The sequence below is a fragment of the Zingiber officinale genome, chromosome 2B, assembly GCF_018446385.1.
Source record: "Zingiber officinale cultivar Zhangliang chromosome 2B, Zo_v1.1, whole genome shotgun sequence".
Lineage (NCBI taxonomy): Eukaryota > Viridiplantae > Streptophyta > Magnoliopsida > Zingiberales > Zingiberaceae > Zingiber > Zingiber officinale.
Genome location: NC_055989.1, coordinates 145,647,153 through 145,673,510, shown reverse-complemented (window position 1 = coordinate 145,673,510; position 26,358 = coordinate 145,647,153). Strand labels below are relative to the sequence as shown.

At 40.3% G+C, this 26,358-nt stretch overlaps 1 protein-coding gene and 1 pseudogene across 1 annotated transcript; one reads left to right on the top strand and one right to left on the bottom strand.

Annotated features, from left to right (window-relative positions):
• The first annotated feature begins 15,776 nt into the window (after positions 1-15,776).
• On the top strand, positions 15,777-19,699 carry LOC122047671 (homeobox protein knotted-1-like 13). The gene is made up of 6 exons (XM_042609097.1): positions 15,777-16,552; positions 17,115-17,235; positions 18,369-18,568; positions 18,646-18,777; positions 19,078-19,214; positions 19,354-19,699. Exons 1-6 carry the CDS (start codon positions 15,887-15,889, stop codon positions 19,355-19,357), a joined length of 1,260 nt encoding a protein of 419 aa, XP_042465031.1. The 5' UTR covers positions 15,777-15,886; the 3' UTR covers positions 19,358-19,699.
• A 50-nt stretch (positions 19,700-19,749) lies between these two features.
• LOC122047672 lies at positions 19,750-23,107 on the bottom strand (annotated as a pseudogene).
• Positions 23,108-26,358: the final 3,251 nt, after the last annotated feature.

Below are 26,358 nucleotides of genomic sequence, written 5' to 3'. Positions count from 1 at the left end.
TCCCATCCCTCGTCGGCTCCAAGACCAGCGGCCGGCAGACCCTCTTCCCTTCCTTCGGCTTCCTTCACGTCAACACAGTCGAGAGGCATTGCCGTCTACTCCGTTCCCTCTCCTCCACGCTGCCGCCACCTCATCTCCTCGTTGACGCAGCCGCCACAGGGAGAGATCGCCTCTAGCTGCAGCGGCCGCCATTGACGCATCCAGCAGCCGCTGACGACTCTAGCCCTCTCGTCGGTCGTCGCCGCCCCCCGGCAGCCACCACTATTGCCTCACGCCGCCTCCGGCGGCTATGGATACCACTGCCGACGCTCCAGGGGGCATTGACACTTCTACCAGCAGCCATCGAAGCTTCCCATCGCTGCCGCTGACGCCTACAGGGGTGTCGCCTCCAGCGATACCCGCTGCCCTCTCTCCTTCCGACACCCACTGCAGCCTATAGTGGCTGCGAGTGCCGCTGCAGACGCCTCCGGATAGCCTCCTCCGTAGCCCCACGGAGCAGCCGTCATCCGGCGGACTCAGGTTTGCTTCTTCCGGCCATCGCGCCGAGATTATGTCCGGCCATCGGGCCGTGGTATTTCATTCGTCACACCATTACCATGTTTGTGAGTCATCTGCACTGTCTGGCTTGCGCGCTGTACGCCGGCCTATGAGCTGTTATGATATTCCCGTTGAGGTGTTGTTACCATCGCCGGTCTACTAGCCGCCTCCTTGGACCCCTGCCGCATCAGAGTACATGCTGCCGCACGATGACTCGATCAGCACCACTACCAGATCATCCACCCATCCGAGGGCGCCCCCCTGGGCCAGGGTACGTTCTCGTACCTTTTCTGCATTTAGTTAATTATTCTGCTATACTATTATGTGGTTACTCATACATTTGTGGGATTCGCCTCGAGCACCGAGGTACCAGAGACCGGGGGAACCCGGTCGCTGGATACAGGTACAGTTGACCGGAGGAGGACTCCAGACGACTCGGTCAACGTAGCGGACAGATCATCAACCGGGTCATGGGGATGCGGTCAACCTTCCAGACATGTCACACCGGCAGGTTCGTCTTCTCAGCTTCTAGACAGGATCAGGTGACTTCCTGGGAAGTTTTCCAAGGTGCGTGCGAGTGAGGACAAAGCACGTTGAAAGGACCTCCGATGGTCTGTGGAGCTAGTCGTCAACCCGATGGGTAATTCTGGTGGCGTTCCCGGTTCAATCGAGTGGGGCCCATCCGGGCCGGGGCGTTACAGATGGTATCAGAGCGACCTTACGATCGTGAGTGCACCTGTGGCAAGAGCACCCAGGGCACCACCTAGCGAGGGAGATTCTGGGATTTGTCTGTGGTGTGATTCGTGGTTACACAACGAGGATGTTGTGTCTTTAAGTGTGGGTGATTGTAATACCCCGGTTCTAAGATTCTGATTAAGTATGGCTTAAAAGGTTAGATGGTACTATCTATATCACCAAGGTGTACTTTCCTTTTCGGAAGCTCAAACTTAAGAACTCCAAATTTAAGCGTGTTTGGCTTGGAGAAATCCTCAAGATGGGTGACCTCCTAGGAAGTTTTCCAGGGTGCGTGCGAGTGAGAACAAAGCACGTTGAAAGGACCTCCAATGGTCTGTGAAGCTAGTCGTCAACTCGATGGACAATTCTGATGGCGTTCCCGGTTTGATTAGGTGGGGCCCACTCGGGTCGGGACCTTACATAAGGTTGGAAGTTTAAGAGTAATAGTGAAAACTCAAACTTACGTTTTTGTTTTGAAATTGATATAACATATATGAATTCATACAGTTATATGTTATAAATTAGATCCAAAAAAAATTCGTCTAAAATTAAAAATACCCTTAAACACTCCTATTTAAAACCCTAACCATTGAAAATGCCCTTAAACGCTCCTATCTTTATCGCCATAAATATTCACAGAAGAGCGGGCACATTTCAGCCATTCGTATCTCCTTCTTCGCTATTTCAACCTCTCATGTTTACATCAGATCAGATAAGCATTTCACTCTGCACCGACACCCAGATCTTCCAACGCCACCAATAAAAATGCCACATTGATACCTTCTCAATTATATCCCTGCAGCACTTTGGTTTCCACGACCTCCAATGATGGTGCTGCACCTCCTTCTCTCCCTCCTACTTGTCTCTTCCTCATGCTCCTTCGTGGCGTCCTCCGTTGTAGTGCAAGCTCCAGCGGAGTTGGCTCCTAAACCACCGAGCCAGGCCCACGCAGTAGAAGAAGGGCTGAGAAGGAGCAGAACAAGTAGTAGAAGGCGGCCGACAGATTCACTGCCGCCATGTTCTTCCTTTGCTCGAGCCACTTCGGGCGCCACCACTTGTTCCATCTCCGCCACCACCTTTGCCGAGTACTCCACCACCTTAGTCGCCATCTCCTCCGCCACCTTCGCCTCCGCCGCTAGCGTTCCTGCCTCTGGCGGCGCCAGCGGCTCTGTCGTCCACATTGGGGGAGGTGGCGAAGGTGGCGAAGGTGGCGAAAGCGGCGGCGGCGGTAGCCGCGGCGGCAGCCGTGGCAATGATTATCCTAACGGAGACGGAGACGGAAGTGGCGGCTATGCCCAACCGCCGTTCATTTCAATAGGCCGCAAACCCTTGGAAGAATTCCTGTCGATGCCAACGTTTCTGGTCATCTTGACTACTTGCCTCTCTCTTGTTTAGTTTTTCTTATTATTATTATTATTAATAATAATAATAATAATAATAATAATAATGAAAATAATCTTTAATTAAGATCAATCAATTAGTATTTATTATATTTATCATCATAATCTAGATCTAAATAAATCAAATAGAAAAAATAATATTTACAAGTATATTATATTACTATGTTTATAATTATTACGATTGTATGTCTTATTTAATTTTTTCATTATGATTTTAAATAATTTGCATAAATAAGTCTATTGACTTTAGTAATAAGATCATCAAAAAGCTTTATATTATTTCTTTCCTCTATCTATTATTTTCTACATAGTATTAGAGCTACTCAGAGATAAGTAGTAGATGGATGAGAAGCAAAACTAGAGAGTGGATCACCACTAACCGCTAAGTCTATAAGAACTTGTGGAGATGGAGCAGGATCCAAAATATCATCCCTCCTTGTACTTTCAATATGTCTTGATAAATTAATATATGGGGCTTCTAGTATATTACTTGGTGATATTAGATAGTTGTCTTGATTATCTGAAGGAAGATCTGAGAGAGCAACTGTAAACGGAAACATAGATTCATCAAAAGTAACATGTCGAAAAATATATATCCGACTGGTCGAAATATGGAGGCAACGATACCCATGATACATATTACTATAACCAAGGAAAACACATTGTAAATAATGAGAGTTTAACTTGTGTTTAGAGTAATGTCGTAGCCAAGGATAACATGCGCAATTAAAGATATGAAAGAATGAGTAATCTGGAAGATAATTATAAAGTCTTTCCAAATGACACTTGTTTTGAAGTAGTAGAGTGGGTAAACAATTGATAAGGTAGACTATGATTTGGACGACATCATCCCAAAATTTAAGTGGAACCGAGGCATGATTAAGAAGAGCTAAGGCAGTTTCAACCACATGACGATGTTTTCTCTCGGTGGATCCATCTTGTTCAGGAGTGTGGGGATAAGAGACTCAATGGATGATGCCGGAGGAAGTAAGATGACGATGAAGCGCTTGATACTCTCCACCCCAATCAGAATGAAGGGAGAGGATTTTACGATCAAAATAGCACTCAACTTTTTTTTGAAAGCGACAAAAAATATCAAAGAGATCAAACTTTCTTTTCATAGGAAAAATCCAAGTAAACTTGCTAAAATTGTCAATAAAATTAACATAATAAAGAAAACCTTAATTAAATAGAATAGGAGCAAGACCCCACACATCAAAGTAAATAATTTCTAAAGGAAAACTAGAAGTGCGAGAAGAAGACACAAAAGGTAATTTATGAGATTTTGTTTTCATGCAAGCTTCACATAAATGAAAAGAGGAGGCTAAAGAAATTGGTAAACCATAATGGTTAATGATATTCTAAACAACACGTAAAGACAGATGACCAAGATGTGTGTGCTAAGAGAACTTATTAGTGTGTTCTCCAACAAAAGTATTAGTATAGGTGGGTTGAAAATGATAAAGGTCGTCTTCAATGCTTCCTCGGAGTAGAATATTTCCTGTTGTAGGATCCTTCACAAAACAATGATGAGGATGAAATTCAAAGAACACATTATTATCAAGAGCAAATTGACGCATAAAAAGTAAATTTTTTGTTGTAGAAAGAATATGAAGAGTGTTGCGCATACGAAAAGTTCGACCACATGAGTAAGAAGATGTGTTTCCAATTTGAGTAATTTACAAACCTGAGACATTACCTATTTGTATCATGTCAAGTCCATCATAAGACGAAGCTTCTGCGAGAATATTATACTCCGATGTAACATGATAAGTTGCTCCAGAATCTGGATGTCATCCTACATTCTCAAGAGTCGATGAAACTATATTAGGAGAGATAGAATGTGAGAATGCTCTAGAACGAGAAGACTGGACTGTAGAATGCCAGGAAGGTGATGGTCGATTTAAAGATGCATGCTCTCCTTGTGAAATAGTTGGTTGTCTCAATGCTGCAGGACCACCATCAAAATTTGAGTCAAATCTTTTATTGTGGTCGGCCCCTTACTTGGGCACCAAGCAAGGCTTGGCCGGCCCTATGCTTGGGCAACAAGCAAGGCTTGGTCGACCCCTTGCTTGGGCACCAAGCAAGGATGTGGTCGACCCCTTTCTTGGGTAGGAAGAAAAATGAAAATGGGTGAATGTGAGGCTTTATAGAGGCTATAACAGGGACCGAGAGGAGGAATTGGTTTTGACCTCCTGATGGACTTGAGCTTCCTGTGTTTGACCCGAACACCCAAATCAAGTTCATCAATAATAACTCATACTACTAAAGGGTCATTATTGAACTACCGCACCAATCCCATATTACAATATGGGCTCCTACTTATCATGAGTGCATTAATCTCCTTGTGTTTAAAATATCGTATGTCCGTTAATTAAATGAGTTACTGACAACTCACTTAATTAACATCTGAATCCAAGAATAGTACCATTCAACTTTATTATCATGTCGGACTAAGTCCACCTGCAGGGTTTACATAATAATCTTTATAAGCTCCTCAAGGGGGCATCATCAATCTAAATAAATAGGACACAATTTCCTTTTATAATCAACAACACACCATATAAATAGTATTATCTCCCAACTTATCGGGCATATTGATTTAACGAATAAATCTCACCCATTGATAAGTTAAAGAAATAAATACTAAATATATGTGTTTGTTATTATATCGGGATTAAGAGTACGCACATCCATAATAATAGAGGTTCTGTTCTTTTATGCAGTCAGTATAAATCGAACAACCTCAAATGATTTTCCTCAATACACACATAGTGTACTAGTGTAATTATATAGTGAAGACAAACTAATATCAAATTACACTACAACCGTTCCAATGGTTTGTCCTTATCCATCTTGGTTGTGAGTTACTATTTATAATTTATAAGGAACTGATAACATGATCTTTTGCGTGACACCACACATCATGTTATTTACAATATAAAGTAAATGGACAACTGCATCGACATATATATAAATATAAAATGTAAACGTTTGACCAAAGTGATTCTCATTTCAAAATATCTCAAAAATATATGTTCATACAATAGCGCCTTTATAGACTGGTCAGGGGCATTAAGTCATTTACTATCAGGACGGATGAATAGTTTCGTCCGATCTACATAAGTCGGTCGAGTAAAAGAAGAAGAGAACTAAAGCGCATAGAGAAGCCAAACCGCTCAGCTAGAATAGATTAAGTGAACACCCTCATTATACAAAGGTTGATAAAGTAATCACATAATCTGCATAGACCAATCAAATAACTTAAGCTAACATGAAGAATATATGTATAAGGAACACTTAATTAATAACGAGTCGAAGTATATAACATTAGAAAGGGAGGAATGCAAGTTCGTCACAAACAGTTACAATGATAACACCAAGCACAGAAAACACCGATTTACTCTTGATTACAGTAGCTTGGGAAGCAGGTCAAGAGGTCGATTTTTCACTAGTCTTCTCCGGTCCGAGAAGCTGGCTAGAGGATCAGAAACTAGTATTCCTAGCTTTTTCAGTTGTAATGCTCTATCATTAGCTCCATAGCTAAGAGCCCTTAAGAAAGAGCCCATCATGGGAGTAATAAAAGCGGGAGATTCAAGGTATGCCTTTTTTCGTTGCTCAAAACGGGCATCCTCATTGGCCTTATAATCCGCTAGTTCTTCCTGAGAAGCTTTTAAAACAACCTCTTTAAGGTTCAAAGTAGATAGTTGGGTTGCTAATTTCGCTGCATGAACATCTCTCAGTGATTGCAAGTGGGAAGACAATTGATCGATCTCGGAAACATGTTTCTCCAACTTAGACGATAACTCGCCATTACGGGTAGTTGCCGACCGAAGCTGAGATTGAAAGCTTTCTAGATCAACCTTATATTGGTTCGATTGCTCCATCTCAGTTTGTAGTGCTTAGCGAGCTTCTTGCAACTGAGAAGAAAGACTGTTTAGTTGCTCAGTGGCCTGGGCAAAAGATAATTCTAAGACTTGCCTCCTCAGCACCCCATTCTCTTGGATTAGATCTTGCAATAAACCAGCTATGCTCATATTATTTATCCAATGCTACACGAGAAACAATGGGTCATTAAGAAGACGCTTAAGGAAAGATAAGTATAAACATAAGTGGTGTTACCTTCATCTCCTCAAGAGAAAAGCTATCAGCCATTTCAGAAAGATTAAGTCCCTCAATCAATTGGCGAACTTCCTCCCATGCTATAGTAAAAGACCCCCCCCCCCCCCCCCTCCCCCCGCAAACAATATAGGAAGGGTAATTAATCTCCATGGACTTCTCCAACTTGATCATCAACGGGGAATTTCACATTCTGACAGAAAGTATAAACGAAAACTCATTTAAAGCCGGTCGACCCAGTATGACATTGTAAACAGAAGGTGCATCTACCACCATGAAATAGGATCTTCTGGTTCTCATAAGGGGCTCCTCCCCTAAAGATATGGCCAACTTTATTTGGCCGAGAGGTTGTACTTCATTGCCCGTGAAACCATATAGAGGAGTCACCATGGGTTGAAGTTCACTCGGATCTATCTGCAACTGTTCAAAAGTTTTTTTGAAAATGATATCGACAGAACTGCCAGTGACAATAAAAGTATGAGAAACATTATAGTTAACTATAATAGCTTTAATTATTAATGCATCATCATGGGGTACTTCTACCCCTTCGAAATCTTTGGGACCAAAACTAATTTTTTATCCTGTTGCCCTTTCCTGGCTACATCCTACTACATGGATCTGTAATCATCGAGCATACGATTTTCTTGCTCGGTTTGAGTCTCCATCGGTAAGTCCGCCCGTTATCATGTTGATATTACCTCGGGCGGCATTGTAGCGATTCTCTTGTTGCCGAGCGGTTGTTATCTTGGGGTGTATTTGTTCGGGCGCTCGAGATGGTTCGCCCGACAATTGTAATAATCCTGACTGTGGTTCCGTTGCCCGATATTCTGGCTTGAGCGGGCTGCCTTGTCTCGGGTATGACTGTCGATTGGGAGATCGTCTACGATATCGAGCATTGTTTGTCCTCTGGTTCTTTAGGGCAAAATAATTTTCTGTGTAATGAATCCCCGACATATGATACGTACACCACCTTCTTGGGATTTCTTGTGGCATCCCCACATGTTGCACTGCCTGAGGTCTAAACTCTGGTTGACGATGTGGAGGAGGAGCTGTACAAGGTCCACGTGGTGGATGAATAGGAGTCGTGGGCTTGTCGTTAACTGGGGTAGAGACAGGTACCCCACTCTCTTTCTTACGAGCAGCTTGAGCTTCTTCTACATTAATAAAGTCAGTAACTCGCTCAATTAATAAATCAAAGTTTGTTGAAGGATTACGTACTAAATCCTTGAAGAAGTCATTATCGTTAAACCCTTGAGAGAAAGCACTTACCAAAATTTCAGTAGCCACTTGATTAAATCTTTTAATGTAGGCTCTGATGCTTTCCTTAGGCCCCTGTTTAATAGAAAAAAAGACTCCAAGGGATTTTATGATACCTTCTATTGCTAGAGAAATGATGAAGAAATACTTTACGGAAATCTTTGAAACGTCTAATGGAATTTTCTGGCAATCTCTTGAACCATCTCTGAGCTACTCCTCCAAAAGTAGTGAGAAACATCCAACACTCAGTAAACTGCTGTAGCAGAGATGTACTCTCGAATTTATACAAGTGATCTTCAGGATCAGTGGTCCCAAAATATTCTCCAATGTTCAAGCTCTGATAACACTTGGGTAGCGGATCGTCAAAGACTCTCTGAGAGAACGGAGTAACAATTCTCTCCGGAGAACTGTCGCTAGTCACCACTTTCCCTTTGCATCTTTCCTTCACAGGTGCTTCATCAAAGGATTCTTGCAGCACCGATTTTCGTTCTCTTTGCTCCAGAAGAATACGGAAGAATGCACGAGGATGTCGAGTGGGAGAAACAGGAGCAGGAGTTATGCAAGCAACATCGTCTTCTTCCATATACCTCTGTTTTTCCGGCGATCCGTAGTTAAAATTGCTGGATTTATTACAACCGGTAAAGTACCTCCAGTGTTCGCTTGTTGTTGCTGTTATTGTTGTAACGCCTTTTGAACCCTGGAATTGATTAGCAACTCCAGATCTTCTTGAGTCAGAGTAATAGTATTGAGTTTTTCAGCGTCTTCCATCACGAAGTCTCATATTCAGGCGAGAGTTCCCTCAGACGGCACCAACCATAAAAACACAATGTGTCCGATCGATCGACCTTCTCGATCGACCGACCTTCCCGATCAGTTGATGTAGTAGGTCGAGTTTAGAAAAGCTATTCAATGAAGCTTGCTGCCCGTCCTTAGTTGAGACAAACCGTCTTGCCGAGCAGAAGGCTCGGTCGGACATTCGCGTCTGACCGACTACATGGTCAGCTCGACCATGCTGCTTCAATGACTTCTTGACTTTGACCTCCATGTCAATCAGTCTTTTATATTTTGACCCATTTTTTGGGGGTCCACCTTTATCACTGTATCACTAAAATCTACTATCTAATAATATTTGACAAGTACTTACATAGAGAGATGAAGGAGCACCACTTCTCCTTCCTCTTCCTCATTTGATGCATCAGTTAAGGAGACAAAGGGGGGTACGCCTTCCCCTTCATCTTCCTCAAGCCTCCTATATAGGAGCGTACAAGTATGCATGATTGAAGACAAGAAAGCTGAGAAAAAAGAATTTGATTTGTAGACTTTGAAAGGCTCTTCGGTTCGTCTATAATTGCTCTTCCGTCAGTAAAGCACAAAGAACGGGATCTATCGGCCGTCATCGATCAATGTAATTGTTTACATTTGATTTTGTTTTCATGCTTTAGAACATGCAACATAAACTTTGCGATGGGAGGCTAAAATTCGTCACTACTCAGTGATGGAACTAACATCCCGTTGCTATTTGACGTCTGTGACTGATTTGTACCAACGGCGATAATCCATCAGTAATTGGTTGATATTTGGGGTAATAGCGACCATTAGCAATGGATAATTCGGTTACTAAATTGTTTTTTTTTCCTTGTAGGGCAAACCATCGACATGGGAGGCCTCAATAAACAACCGACGAAGGTGAGGGTTTCTTTGCCAATGGAAACCCAACTACATGAACCCATGCCAGTGTTGGGCACCCCCTGACCATGTGCCTGACCTGTGACTGCCCATGCCGTGCCTAGTTCAGCACGACACAAAAATGAGCCGATTGAGTCCCGGTAGGCCCGTTTTCTTTCTTTTGACATCTCGAGGGCCATCTACACTGAAACGAAGACGACGATAGGTTGCGACATTCTCATCATTCGAGTGAAAACTTTGAGCCACTGGGCCACACACTACAACTGTAAACAAAGTGGATGAGAAGGCTGGCCACCCCCACCACTTACCCTTGTTCTCAATGTCATTTCCAGTGTGGCCCAAAAAATCTCCATATCCAGCACGTACATCGCTGCACAGTCATTTAAAGTATGATTACGTGTCGAAAGCCTTGGTCTCCGATCGAAACTATATGATTTTGACACTATATTATAGAACGGCAGAAGTATATCGACGCTAAAAAGTATTTTGATTTGATAGTGTGATAAAGATTGAATTAAGAATTTGCTTAGATGGATAGAAGAGGCATGAACTCATGGGAAAGAAAGAGCGGGAAAGAGGAGCTCGTGGCTAACTGGTTGCTTGTGCAGCCGCTACTAGCTCACTAGCAATTGCCCCTACAGCCAGAGTTGAAATTCGATCAGTTTTTTTTGTTTTTTGTTTTTTGTTTTTCTTTTTTGCAGTCAGTTCTCGAAATATTTGATTCGCATTTAAGATTATCACAAATTCTAACTGATTTTGCGCATAATTTTTTCCAGTCAAATTTAAATTCATAATATTTTATTTGAATTGAACTTTGATTTTTTTAAAAATAATTTTAATTTAAATACACTCAAATTAAAATCCAAATAACTTTAATCAAATTTAAATTATTTAGAATTATAATTTAATTGTGCTTGAATCAAAGTTAGAACAAATTGGATCAAATTCGAACTTCAATTTTATTTTGAGATCAAGTCAAAATCATTTATATTTTTCAAGCCTCTAATCGAATTTGAATTTCATATATATTTTTGAAGAGCTTATGGGTGAGTTTTTCAAGTCGGGTCAAAAAAAAAAAAAAAATATATATATATATATATATATATATATATATATATATATATATTTTATTCATATTTAGAATTATCAAATTTGAACTTAATTAAAAACATGTTCGGTATTTTTTTAACTAAATTTAAACTCATAATATTTTACTCTATTATTTATGAATTACTCGTAGCTCACAAGTAGTAGAATGATAATGAGACGGGCTGAAATCCGATCATGTAATAAACCTGTCCTAGCGGGGCGATTTTAGATCCGCCTAAACGGGTCTCAAGGTAGATCTAGGGCGGGTCACAGGTTTAACAGGACCTGCCCCAGACCCACCCTATATAATATTTTTATTTTTTTATTAATTATTAATTGAATAAAAATTGATAATTAATTTTTAATTGAATCAAAATTGATAGATTTTAATTTGTGATAATTTTTTTTATAAAAGATTATTAATATAAATGTTGAAATAAATTTAATATTTAATTAATTAAAAAAAATTATATTTAAAAAAAATAAAATATAACATGTCTAGTGGATCTAACCTAGATCCATCCTGTCGGATTCGCAGGGTGGGACAAGGCGAGTCCAAAGGGAAGCGGGACAAATCTCGAGTTTGATCAAATTCATCTCAACTCTGACCCATTGTCATCTCTAGTAAGCAGCACTCTGATTATTTTCACATAATTTTAATTTAAATATGTTAAAATTGAAATTCAAATAATTGAAATCGGAATCAAATTTAAATTATTTCAAATTATAATTTAATTTTGTTCGAATTAAAATTCGAATAATTCCAATCAAACTCGTATATGATTTTTAAATTCGAATTTAAATATTAATATTTCATATTATATTATTCAACTCAATTTCATCCGCCTCCGACTCATCGTTGGCCTCGCGGCAGACGACAACAAATGTGGGTCGTCCTTTCTTTAATTTTACATCAGAAAAATGCCTCAATTTTCTACAGTGCTTTTCCTCGTTTGCTATTGCACGCCATAATGTCTGTCAGTAATTGCTGTCAGAATTGAAATACCCTAAAATACCCTAAACCCGAATGATATACCCTAAACTCTAAACCCCAAATTCCAAACCCCAAAATCTAAACTCTAAAGGCGAATGCTCTTGTACAACCCTAAACCCCCAGTCCCGCATTTCCTAAGACCTTTGGGCGATGGAGGGACAAGCAAAATGCGAGCAGCGATCGAGCCGCGCCTCGTCACGTCCTCGCTGCTGCTGCTGTCGCTGTTCCATTGCGCTGCGAAAGGGTTCCTTATCTGCTCGGACTTGGAGCGCGACAAGGACGTCCATGGCAGGGCAACCCTTGCGCAGTGTGCCCCGAAAGCGTCCGGCCATGCAGCGATGGCGCAGCATTGGTTAATATCATTGCTGGCGTAGCTCAGGCTGCGCGATTCCATGACAAAAGTGGCAGGGAGGGCGGTGGGGGGACCTCTGTGCCCTCCTACGGAACCCTAACTGGCGCCACGGCCCTGGGGAGTAGCGAGTAGGGGGAGTAGGAAGTAGGGTTTAGGGTTTAGGGACTGAGCGCGAATAGGGACAGGGTATGGGGATCTGCTCAGGGACTCGTCAGAGGGGCAGCTTCCTTTTATGCCTCCCATTGGGCAGGACACTGACCTTCAATTATGAACAAGATGCCCAAATCCGACCTCCTCCATAGCTGGTGCCTGATCAAGCAGCACCAGCAGGAGGAAGCTTTTGACAAAAGAGGGACTTGACTTTATGGTGTCGCTTAGGGTTTAACTCAAGACCTCCAAAGATAGAAAAGTAAGTACCAAGTCAGGAGTCAAGAGTTTATTCTTCAACATCTATAATATTTTTTTTTCTCTCCATCTTTACTAAACTTTTTAACCTTGCCGAATGCTAGTGTGCTCACCAACTGCACCACATCCCGGGGACACAATATATAATATTCCATGATTGAAGGTGTGGTATGATTTGTAGTAGCCGTTTTTATATTTTGTCTTAATAATTGAAAGTAGGAATGATAAGTTCTTCTGAATCTGTTAAAAAAAATCAGATATACAATCCTAAATCCTAATAGAGGAGAGTATAGAGAGATTTAACCCAATTAAATAATTGAATAATTTAATATGGATATTCAAATAATCGGATATAAAGACAGGTCTAATAGAATTATATATATATATATATATATATATATATATATATAGATATATATATATATATTTGTTGATGTTTAATTTTATTTTTATTGAATAGGGTTAAATTAGGAGTTAACTAGAGACGTTTATTAAATTTTTTTTTTTGACATGATATTAATTCTAATATACTTTTATTGGATCTGATCCTGATGGATACAGTATAGCATATGATCCTGCCCGAAAGCGATGAAGACGGTTGGCTGGCGATGTGATTCCTCGATTAACTGTGTGTAGACTCCGCTCCAATGTGTAACACAAAGAATGTCAATGTCGGGTCAGGGAAGGGGTTCCCTGCGTTGGCCCTCCAACGCTCAAGTCAGTCTTGGAATAGTAGAAAAGACGGCAAGGAACTGTAGCAACAACAGAAGCTCAATCACAAATAACACATACCTCCGCTAGTGTATGGAGCCTCCTTTATACAGTGCTCTAGTGGCAGATGTATACGCTTCTCAAGGCGTGTACATGTTTTCCCAATTGTTTTATGAAAAGACATATAAGAAAAGTGTCTCTGACATCATTCTTTAACAAGGCATCCAAATCTCTGACATAACAGTAGAAGTTTCCGTCGTACGATTTATTTGTTGATCATGCCCCCTTATCGGTGGCACTAACTCCCGGAATGATATAATGATATATGAAAGGGGTCCCCCTGTTGGTCGAGCGGGGGAGCCGCTCGGCCAGGATTCCCCTCCCGATCGCTCATGGCTGTTCTTCTCCGTAGTCGCTCAACTCAGTAGGTCGTCCCGTGCTTGGCTAGACAGGCGGTTCGATCGAACAAGCATTCATTTGGTATTGTGAGCATCTGGTGTCCTCTCTATAGTCGTGTCAGTCGAATGAGCAATCTGCTCAAATGAGCTTCCGTGCCAATCGGATCCTTCATGCCTACACGACTTGTTGTCATCCGTTTGGACGACTTTAGTGAGTCAGCGGTTTCCTTCCTTTGATCAGCTTGACTTTGATTTTCACGTTGGCTGTTGTTACCGTCTTTCGCTCACACTTAGTGAGCTCCCTTTATCCCTACATCAGCATGAATATCTAATCCTGATGGATATGAGAATGAAAATAAAGATGAAAGTTGAAAATCTAATGAGACGAGGAAGAGGATGAATATACTAGCTAAGAATAAAGATGGAGGATATAAAATCTAATTCAAACCTCGTCTATTACCATCCCTAATTGAAAGATTAAAGATGGTCGAAAGGATGACTATTTCACTTTATTTCATTTAAAAAGGAAAAATCCTTCTTAGATTTATTTTATGGATAAAATACTTAGTTTCCAGCTTTTCTAAATGATTTTTTTTTTATTTTTATAAAAAATATGAATTAAATTCAAGTTTGTAAATTACTCTTCCCCTATTAGAATTTCAAGTCAATTATACAATGATCAAGGGTAAAATAGGTACAGCACTATATTGAAGAAGAGAGAAGTAGAAATAGATTATTAGTCATAGTCAATAGGTATATTTTTTAATTTGACTTCGAATTACTGTGAGTCAACCCACGTGCTTCAGGTTGACGTTATCTCTTTCTCGCTCGAAAAATATTTAAAAATTATTACATAAAGAATATATTATTATTTTATTGCTTCAGTAGGTGTGAGTAGGGATGCGTGGGTGAGGGTGAACTCTCTTGTTGCGTTGAGTGTGCAGCCACGTGGACGAATCAAAACCACATGTGAACGCGGGGACCTCACGGGACCCACACCTTGCGACCTCTAGCGTAGTGCCCGGGACCAGGACCACAACTTCCGCTGCGTCGTGGTCCCCCAATAACGTAACGCCGCTACACCGCCACCGGCTTCACATAACGGTCCTACAATTTGAGAATATTGGACAAAATATGGAAAGTAATTTCAATAATTACATGTGCTTCATAAAATTAAAATGTTTAATAATAATAATAGTATTTTCCGAATATATAAAATATTTTATTTTATTTTTAAAGATATTTTCTTTTGCTATATAATAATGGATGCCTAAAATGATAAGCAACCGTCAGCTAACGGTATTAGAAAACGCGGCGTTAAAGGGGGACCAACAACCACCCTCTCCCCAATTTATTTCGTTCTTTCTTATAAATAATTAAAAAATATTAATAAATGAAATTCGCTCAAATATTAATAATTAAATTAATTTCCGGTTCAAATTTCAATTCCAAGGTATGAAGCATAGAAAGCACAGGTCACCAAAAGCCGTGTCGCGAACCGGCGGCGCAACAGACCACGCCGGTCATACCGCCGTATACACACGTGGAGTACGTGCATTGGCCCACCTTCTCCCCAACGCGTCTTCCATTATCAGCCAAGTTCACGTCGTGTCGATGTACTGGCCGTTTGATCTGGAGAAGCGGGCAAGCTACGGTCGGATCGTCGCTCTGGCGGATACTTAGTGATCGATTAGGATTTGATTGAGAAATTAAATAGAGAGATTTCTTGGCGGGGGAAATTGCAGTTTTCCCATCGAATTTATTAAAATTATTTAAGTTTATTTTTTTATTTGACGGTTTAAATTTGATTAGAGATTGATTTTTTTTTAAATAAAAAATTATTATATATCCAATTTGTCTTTTTCCTTAAAATATCATAACATTTTTAAAGATATCTTTAAATATTTAAAATTATTAAAATGCCGTTTATTTTTTAAAAAACTATTATAATCATTAGGAACTCTATTTTGCCACCTTGGTTTAATGGTTCTAGGGAGGCGTTTGAAATTCTGGTAACGTTTGGGGGGCAAAGAGAAGTTTCCTCCCGTGGGAAAGTGACTTCTACTTGTAGTTTCTTTCGTCGTCGCTTTGCCTTCGTCTTCCTCTTCCTCCTTCCTCCTTCTCCTCCTCCTCCTTCTGCTTCTCCTTTATCGATTAGTACGCTTCGGATTGGGTTCCGGAAGAGGCGGCGGAGGAGTCTTCGATGGCGTACCACAACCAACTGCCGCGGGAGCTGACGGCGTTGCCATACGCGGCAGAGGCGCAGCAGCATCAGCTGGGGGGAGGCGACGGATCGGCAGTGCTCAGGACAGCGATGCACCATTTTTCCGTTCGCGATGCCGGTGGATCCGTGAAGGACGACGAGGGCGGGAAGGAGCTCCACCGCCTCGTGAAGGGCGCCGGGCCCACGTGGCTCAACAGCGGAATTGTCCGACCGGATACCGGGCAGCCCTTCGGCGACGGGAGCTTCCTGCACCTCCAGACCGCCTCCGAATCCTCCGTGTCCGCGGGACACTGGTTCCCTCGCCCCCCGATCTTGCATCGCGACGGCGGCGACGGCGACGACGACGTCCCCGCCCCAGCGAGCGACGCCGCGGGGATCTCTGGCGCGCGCGGGGAGATCGCGGAGGCGGCTTCCGGGGAGGGGACGTGGCAGAACGCGAGGTACAAGGCGGAGATCTTGGGGCACCCCTTGTACGAGCAGCTCCTGTCGGCGCATGTCGCGTGCCTGAGGATCGCGACGCCGGTGGACCAGCTGCCCCGGATCGACGCTCAGCTCGCCCAATCGCAGCACGTGGTGTCCAAGTACTCGGTGCTCGGCAACGGCGGCCACATGCTCGGCGACGACAAGGAGCTCGACCAGTTCATGGTAATAACTCCAGCGATTCATCACTCCGTCGATTCTTCTCCCTCCCCCAATCCAACTCCTTTGGCTTCTTTGGCTTCTTGCGCTGATTTCTCGCCTCTTTTTAATTCGTTTCTCGTTACGAACTTGATCTGGAGATGAGCCGAAAAGTGTTCATTCATCTCAATCACAATAAAAAATTTCAAAAAGAGGAGCTCCCAATCGCATCTTGGGTTCTACGTCACGATATCTGTACTTTTGATATGCTCGCTTCAGATGAGGATTTGCTTAGCAATCTCTCCATAATTTTTCTTATAACTATTTTTAAATTCATTTTTTAGCTGAAGATTGAGAAATGAAAAGGAAGCACAAGATTTCTTCTTCCTTATGTTGTCTGCCACTTTGTCTGACATCCTTCTAAAATTGATCAATTATTTATTATCCTGCTCAAACTTTTCCCTAAGAAGATGCGACCTTCTACCTTTCTTCTGCCATCATTTGCTCAAGTACTTGGTCTTTTTGCTTGGTTCTTTGTATTGAAAATTGATTCCTGATGCCTGAAACAAACATTTGATGGTTTGGTTAGACACACTACGTCTTGCTGCTTTGCTCCTTCAAAGAACAGCTTCAGCAGCATGTACGCGTGCATGCGATGGAGGCAGTGATGGCTTGTTGGGAGCTTGAGCAAGCACTTCAAAGCTTGACAGGTATTTGTCCTATCTTCTTAATAAATCCTGATTCCATATAATTATTGCTTCATCTTTGTCTAGACTTGATAATTTCTTAAGTTTCTCATCAAAATAGTTGTCATGGAATGTACTCTGCTCACGCAGGGGTACTAGCACAAAGCCCATCTTTCCCCCTTTGTTAACTAGCAACAACAACAATAGTAACCAAGTCTTATCCTCCTAGATGGAGTCGGACTATACCTTTGTTGACTGGCACAGGTTTAGAATTCCATAAACATAAAGAGGAGTGAAATGAGAGCTCTCGAAGAAGAGCAAGATGGGGTTCTTGTTCAACACTTGGGTTGAGGGTTCTCTAAGTGAGCAAAAAGAGGGTCTGTGGTGGCTTTTTGATCTTTCTTTCTCTTTTCCTTTCATCTAGTGACTCCTTACTGGGGAGCTGAGGAAGAAAAATGCTAGCATAACTCTTTTGTTGCTAGTTTATCATCATGAAGCTTTGTTCATCCCAACTTTTAGGATCAACCAGATGAATCCCTCTGTGTTTAGCTCTATGCAAATTATATTTATCTTTTACACCTTTCACTAGTCTAATAAATTTAACTTTTTTAATATTGAATCTATTTATACATTAATCGAGAAAGAGAGATAGCAACAATAAAATAATAAAAAATTATTTAATATAGATAAGAATCTTGTAGAGGATCAAAGCTAATGGCATAATAGGATACATATAGTTGACCCTATTTAGTGGGATATATCCAAAACTCTTTAATTCTATCAATTTTTTTGACCTTATGGGTTGATGGTTCACTATACTCCAAAAATTCAAGTTATTAGGAAAAGTATCCGTCATTATCTTTAGTTCATAAAATTCATCAAGATTTTTTTGGTTTGCTATAATTTAAATATGGTCATCTTTTTTCTTATGATTTGATTGGTTCACAATAATCCAAAAATATAAGTTATTTAGAAAAGTGTCCAACGTCATCTTTAATTCATAAAACTCTTGAAGTTACACCACTATCTTGTAACCAGCCCTTATTAGATAGGTTAGATATTGACTTCATGATGATGATTTGAATCACTGCAAGGATACATGCTGATAGGGCCTAAATGTTTATATCATGAATGTTCAACTATGGCAAATGCAACAGGTGTTTCTCCTGGGGAAGGAACAGGTGCAACTATGTCTGATAACGATGACGACGACGATCAGGTCGATAGTGAAACAAATCTGTTTGATGGAAGCTTTGATGGACCAGACAACATGGGATTTGGCCCACTTGTTCCAACAGAGAGTGAAAGAGGCCTAATGGAACGAGTTAGACAGGAACTGAAACTTGAGCTAAAACAGGTAGATTCATTGACTAAGAGCTCTTTGCAGGATCAGAAACTGTATCTATACTAATTTTCTTGTTGTTTGTGTTGTAGGGGTACAAGGATAAGATTATAGACATCAGAGACGAGATTCTTCGCAAGAGAAGAGCTGGGAAACTGCCAGGTGATAGCACTTCTATGCTGAAAGCTTGGTGGCAGTCCCACTCCAAGTGGCCATATCCAACGGTAAGTTTTCGGATCCAATTAAGTCAGTTTGCGAGGTTCTTTTGGAGTGAAACAAAGGATAACTCATCATAAATGAATGAGACATTTGTTTCATCTCTATGAGAGAACTTCAAGCTTTCAAATCCAATCAATGAAGCTAACTCACTGTAAATGATTGAGACATTAGCTAATCTCTATTTCATTGACATAGAACCATGTGGAAAATTGAAGTCTTCAGATCAAATCGAGTCGGTTCACAGAGGTCTTTTTACTAGCGATACATTAATTTTCCATAATTTCATCTCTATTCCACTAATGTAGGAGGATGACAAAGCAAGATTAGTGCAAGAAACAGGATTGCAGCTAAAGCAGATTAATAATTGGTTCATCAACCAGAGGAAGAGGAACTGGCATAGCAATCCCTCTTCATCAACTTCTCTAAAGAGCAAGCGCAAAAGGTCTGCATTTTTTAAAAAATAAATAAATAAATTTATTTTTATATAGTAAAATATTTGATCTTCATAAAAACAAAAGGATTAATCAATGTATTAATTACATCATTTTATTTTCAGCTAATATTATTCATAAACTGTGCAGATAGAGAGACATTGTTGGTGCCTTCTATTTGCCAGGAATTAATCCACAACTTCCATCAAGTGAAGCAATCTCCCTCCAGAAACTAATGACTAAATATTAAATCTCTATAAAGGAGGATGATTTGATTTGTTTTGAGCCAGTGCTACAGGTTTGTATTGTTTTGCTAAAAGAAAAATGTTTGAGAAAATCTTGAAAAAAATTCTTCTTGTCCACTTACAAATTGGTGGAGTAAGTTTTCAGGATTATGTATACATGTGGCTTGTGAATATAAGTAGATGTTCATTTGCATTCGGTAAAACAAATATGTCTTAAGGATTATGTGGATGAAGTTTTTGTTTTAAATTTAGACAGTTATACAATCTAATGTTAAGAAGGGAAGTGATGATTCCTTTTCCTCTCAACTATATCCATTCTTATCCGAGAATGTTCTTTGGCATAAACAATCTTATCGTTCGGCGGAACACCCATGAGTTCAAAGAATAAGGCAAAACTGCTTCCAGATGATACAATAGTCTAAGACAATGATCTAGACTCCCTCAAGAATGCAACAAACCATTTCAATAGTTGTGATCATGATGAAGAGGAAGTTGAAGCTCCTGCAGCATTTAGCATCACAATGGAAGAATCCTCAAGTTGTGCCGATTGTTTCGACCACCGAGGCCCGAGCCAAGCCCGAGAGGCATGCTGTCACTCTTGCTTCTGTCATTGCAACACTTGGAGGGATTATCGTGCCCATTGACTTGAACATCGACACAGACATGACCGTCGCCATGTCCATTTACTTGATGCAGCTCTCCGTTCTGCAAATTCAAGTTTCCGGTCATCTGAGTCATCCCCGTCTCTTCGGATGGCGGTGTCTGTTCCTTCAGCTCCTGATCTTCATTGTATCCTTTGAAAAGGAAATCCGAGCAGTTTTCCATGATCATACGGGTTTCTGAACTGCCCGTCTGGCCCTCTAAGATAGCTGTATCTCCTAGCATTTGCCATTTCATTGGCTGTTATGTTCCACGAGATCTGGAAGACAAGAAATAATGTTGGCTGCAGCAAATGGTGAGATATAGGTTCTCTTCGGGTTATCTAAAGCAACAGATCGAAGAACGTTGTACAGTTCATCTGCCCGCAAACCTCGACTAGAAGAAAAACAAAAAGCTATGTGATTCTAACGAATTCTTAAAATCATGTCAGCTAACGACTTCATTTGAGGAGAACCCACAAGGCAATAACTAAGAAGCTGGTGCTAGAAATAATTATATTTTTTTATAGTCGTTTATGATTTTGAGAATTCGTAGAATTGCAACAAAACCTGTTTTCAAGATGAGCATTGGCGCAACGGTAAAGTTACTACCATATGATCTTAAAATTACAGATTCAAATTACAATAACAACCTCTTGCAAAATACAAGACAAGACTGTATACAATAGAACCAATGTGATCTGACCTTTCTCTAGCCCTTTATCGTTATGCATAATGTAAAGGAAATGACAATTTATGTGATTCTAAGATTGTCATGGTATGGTGTAGAATCCAAAAAGAAATCACTTTTCCGCGAAGTGGAGGAGAGACATACCTGGGATGCTTGGACAAAAGTAAAACCGCCACTCCGAAGAAAAGAAAATGGTCCATTACTAGAAATGCTACGGCTCTTGGATGCTCTGTTGTATTATGACTCGACCATCCACCTAAAGAAGGCACGGAAGGATCCCTCACTATTCCTGCAGGATTGGTAGTGTTCCTCTCAGTGAGCATGCCACTGTATCTCGTACGAAGCTTAAAAGAAAGCCTACTGCAAGAGACATACTTGTAATGGCAACTAAACCAGTAATAATCATAGCAGAAACTTTAAGAAGGAGAAGCATCAAGAAGTCCCACTTATTTCTCTGCAGATTAATGATCATTTATCGCATGAATAACACTATGATAGAGCTCGGAAAAAAGAAAAAACTAAAAGAGTGTAAAGGACCTTGCCATTACAATTAGATACCCAAGGACAATGATGATCAAACTGTTCGACGCAAGGATCGCAAGTGGAACAATGCTTCGCGCGTACTGGCCTGACAATCTGAGTATCAATTCAAACCAGCTAAATCAAATGCAACCGAAAAATGATAAACGGAGTCAGTTTGCCTCGATGCACACAAAAAAAGATTTACCTTGCATGTTGCACACAGCTGGGACCAATTTCCAGCCAACAGTGCAGGGTGATTTAATTCTGTCTTTAGTAAAGGTTCCTATAAGCACAAATAGCAAAGATGAATCATATTGATCAAGGATGTGGAAAGAAAGTACCTAGCTTACTGGTCGGCATTTCTTGTTCTGAAAATTTCAATATGGAAAGAAAGCACCTAGTTCATGAAGATCTCCAATGAATGAAACGTGAATGAGGAAATCATATTGATCAAGGATCAAATTAGGGGAAATAGGTTAAGAGAACAAGATGTACAAGGAAGTTTCATTTAAACAAAAGCTCATTCATGCAAACTGGTTGAAGATTGTGCAAACATCAAACCACAGATAAGTCTATGGAAGGCCAATATAGACTTCAGACGAACAAAATAGATAAATTTGGCACAAACATCTTGAAGTCGAGTTGTTTGACACACACTAGGGAAGAGTGATTGCCATCTCGCTGTTGTTTGATCAGACAAGAACAAATATGAAGTGCTGTTAACAAGTCACGATTTTGTTCACGGTAATCATGAGGAGAAACAGGCCTGATACATCAATTCGAGCACCTGGATGTGTCCTCGCACTGCACTCCAATGGGAGTGCTGTTTGCCGCGTGTTGTCAGTGGCGTTTGCATCTCCGCTATGCTGATCCAAACAACAAAAATTAGCTTTTAATCTGACAGAAACTCAAAGGTCAATAAAAGCGCAATAACTCCATCCCACAGGGGACAAAGGGGGAACAATCCATCACGGGAATTAGAGGTTTCGAGAACCAGAAGAGAAAACACCCTAATTTTACTCAGGCGGCAGAGGAATACCTAGATGATGTATTGGACGGCGGCGGTGCGGTTGTTGAGAGCCGCCCACTGGAGGGCGCAGTAGTACCTGGCCCCGTCCGGCTCGGAGACGGAGCACCCTCTCCGCCTCCACCAGGCGCTGGAGTTTCTCCAGATCGCCGTACGCAGCTGCAATGTGCACGTCATTCCTGGAAGACTCCTCGTCCGCTCCCGCCGGGCGCTGCTCCTCCCGTGACCTCGGCCCCCTCGTCCACCACCTCGATCTCCGAAGCCATCGGACTCGCCGCCGCATCCGGCGACCACTAGCCGTAGGACGCTCGCCCCCGGCGCCCCGGCGTAAATCACGGGCCTTGGGAATAGTGCCGAGATTTCTTTTTCGATCTGGTTGCTGAAATCGCTCGCCCCAGCGCCCCGCCGTATCCAATCCCGACAGAAAGTTTGATCCCGCGTTCTAGCTGTAAATGTAACATCTCAGATAGTCTCGTGAGATTTCCTTTTTCAATCTGGTTGCAAAAGGTGAAATCTTGTCCCAACGTCCTCATTCGCACCCAATCAAGATCATCACAAGGAAGATAAATCCCGGTAGCAGCAGAAAGGGCAAATGGTGAATGGGGTGAGGTACACAAGAAATTTACACTCCGATATCCACTTATATGTAAATCACAACGAGTACTCATCTTTGAAATAGTGATTACATTTATTTGCTTTTTTCATCTGGGCGAGAACGAGCGGAAAAAAGAGAGAGCAGTAGTCTAGGTTACTCCGACATGTACTTTTTTTCGACAATTTATCAAAAGACATACCTTGAATATTATATTTACTAAAAGATGTATAATAATTCTGTATTTATCAAAGGACACAGTTAGGTCATATAGAATTCCTATTTTAATCCTCCCGCCAACCTTCCCTCCTTCATTGTGATTTTCCAGGCATCCGAACCATATTTTAAATTATTTTGATTTAAAAATAACAGTGCGATCATTTTTCTCTCTCCGTCTGTCAACTCGTGCATGCCTGGGTGTTCTTCGTAAGTCTCCTCCAATATTGTGGCGAAATCGTCCCCCTAGTGAAATCCTACGTAATGTCTTCGTACCTTGATCAAGCGACATCTAGCATTTGACCTAAAAATCCAGTATTTGCAAGGCTCAGGTGTAGGGTTTTAGGATTTCCGTCAATAATATTCTTTCATAATAGCGCAAAGAAGGGGATCGGGTGTATCGTCCTCTCCACTTCAATTATCTGTAAAGGTATGATCTTTCTAAACTCTGTGAATCTAAAACTTTGTGAATCTAAAACTCTGTGATTTTGAAAATCTCAATGAGAATGATTTTAAAATTTTTAAATTTTCAAAATTTAGGGTTCAGTGGAAGTTGGACAGAAACTACATTGGAACAGTGTCTTAAGTCACTTTAAAAAAAAATTTCAAACATCCACAAAGAAAGAAAGGCATCATGGATATGTGATTTTACATGACCAACACATAGCAGTGATCAAACAGTCACCCTTTTACATTTTTTTGACATAGAAGATATGTAGCATATCCATGGTATTTTTGTCAATATATTTCAAAATTGAGATTCAAGTACTCAAACCTTCAGATTCTGAGGTACAATGTAATTTTATTACGAAGTAGTATAATAAAATCCAATATTTTGTAAAGGTGAATATTTTTGTCAGCTAATGGCACTTATAGTGGGTTCTTATTGCAAATGAGGGGCTTTAGGCCTGATACCATATGGTATCAGGCCTAACGTGGGTCTGATACCATATCGTATCAGGCCTAACGTGGGCCTGATACCATATCGTATCAGGCCCATCGTGTGGCGAATACTTATATATATGTTGATAGATGTCAACTAATCATTTAACTTGGTCAGGCGCTCCGATTGCCTTCACAAGAAGAGACGTTTTATTGCTGCTTGCTTTTGCATACCGAGGAGCTTCGATTCATATCAATTCAAATAAAGCATGTGGTGACCTCTTTCTAGCATACTTCTCAAACAAAAAAGAAGCTACTAGATCAAGAATTGAGGAGTTGCTTAAATTTTATGGCAACCGTGTTGAAGGAGAAGATGATGTTTTATTATTTTGCAAATTCTATATTTTGTATATATTTGTTTGTGTCATATTTTCTTCTAGTACATATAAGGTTCTGTTATGTCTTATAGATATAGTAGATGATTTTGAGAATCTTGCTAGATTCAACTGGGTTGAAGCTATCCATGAATTTATCGCTCCATAATTACCTAAGATTGGGGACATATTTTATTCAACTCAGACAACATATTCTAACACCAACCTCCCTTACCTAAAGAGCTTTGCTGGTCTTTTGGCAGTAAGTTTAAAAATGATGGTAAATTTAACAATAATTTGCGGACATGTATGGATAGTTAACACTTGTGATGGAGAATCAGGCATGGTTTTTGGAGCATGTTCCAATCCAAAAACCATACAAAATAAAAGGAGCAAGAATAAATAAGTGGAGAAATATTCCTTCACATATTAGTAAGGTGAGGGATTTGTTCGATTGAGTCTCATCTGAAGAGGTAAATTTTAATTACTGTGACCTTAGTTTGGTTAAAAGGAATTTTTTAAACATGTGTTTTAATATTTTGACAGGTTCTGATTGACCTAATCCCTACCCAATATGAGAAATCATTGGTTGAGAACCTTGTTGGCGTTGATGACATTACACGTGGAATGATCACATCACAGTTTGAAGTAAAGGAAGAAGGAAGGCAAAGTAATAAGGAATGTTGTAATTGTATTATTCAATCAAACAGAATTAAGGGGCTAACAATGGAGAACATGCATTTGAGTGATAGGGTGAAAGACTTACTTAAAATATTATAAAATAAAGGCATGCAATCTCAATATAGCGAGTCTATAGACGATCCTTAATGCGAACCAATAGCTTTTGCAACTAGAAGTAGGAGAGGACGTGACAGAAGTCACTATGATTATAAGGATACTTCAATTGATAGTCCATTGTGACTCCAAATTTTATTTAAGAGACAGCGGAGAAATATACAAATATGTGAGCCTGCGGAGAACGTTTCAAGACAAGGAGAGGGGAAAAAAAGTTTTAAGGAACATGATGTGCTGGAGAAGGGGAAAGGAAAAATTAATGTGAATGATATGGAAGAAGAAAGAGAGATTGTAGAATTGAAAGAAGATGAATCTGAAGAAGAGGCAGAGAATGATGCAGATAGGATTGCTTCACATAACCAAATGAGAAAACAAGCCATTGATGTAAGTAGATATTTGCAAAAATTATAGTAATTTGTTTGATTTAATTCACTATTTAAAATTCTTTTATGTTGATGGACATAGTTTGTGAAGAAGTAATTTAAGACTTCGAAGATAAAAAAAAACAAGATCAAGATGTGGTGTACTTGTTAAAAGTGTTGGAGAACCTAAAGCATGTGAATTACATAGTTGATGTAATTAATTTATAAGTCAAGACAATTATATTCTTTTCTAATTTAGATGATTATATGGTTCTCTAATTAAATTTTGTGAATTATAATCATTGCTTTATTTTGTAGTTTTACAAATGAATTTGTTTGGGAGGAGTCACCCTTTACTTTAAATGTGTATTCCCTCTTATCTGATGTGAATGGAGAGATATTGACAAATGGAGAAGTAATTGACACGTAATGTAAGATTCTATTTAGGAGGGCATCCTCGTCTGGTAGGACATACAAGAAGCCTGTTTATTGTTCAGTCTTCTTCGTAGTAAGGAATTTATTTGAGAATAGTTAAAATTTGAATACAATATATTATAGTTAAGTATGTATGAATTTGCAATTTTGTAGTCATTAATAAAATTCTTAAGCAAGGTTGCCTTCCAACAACTGATAAAGACAGATACAGAAGATGAAGAAGTTAGGTATAATTTTATACCATTGTGCAGTGATAATGCACACTTCCACTTGTTGCTAGTCGACACCTATTCATTGACGTTTAATCATTACAATTCTCTAGCAAGTGGAAGAAAATACGACTATGAATTTGATACAGCGGTGAGCATCCAATATT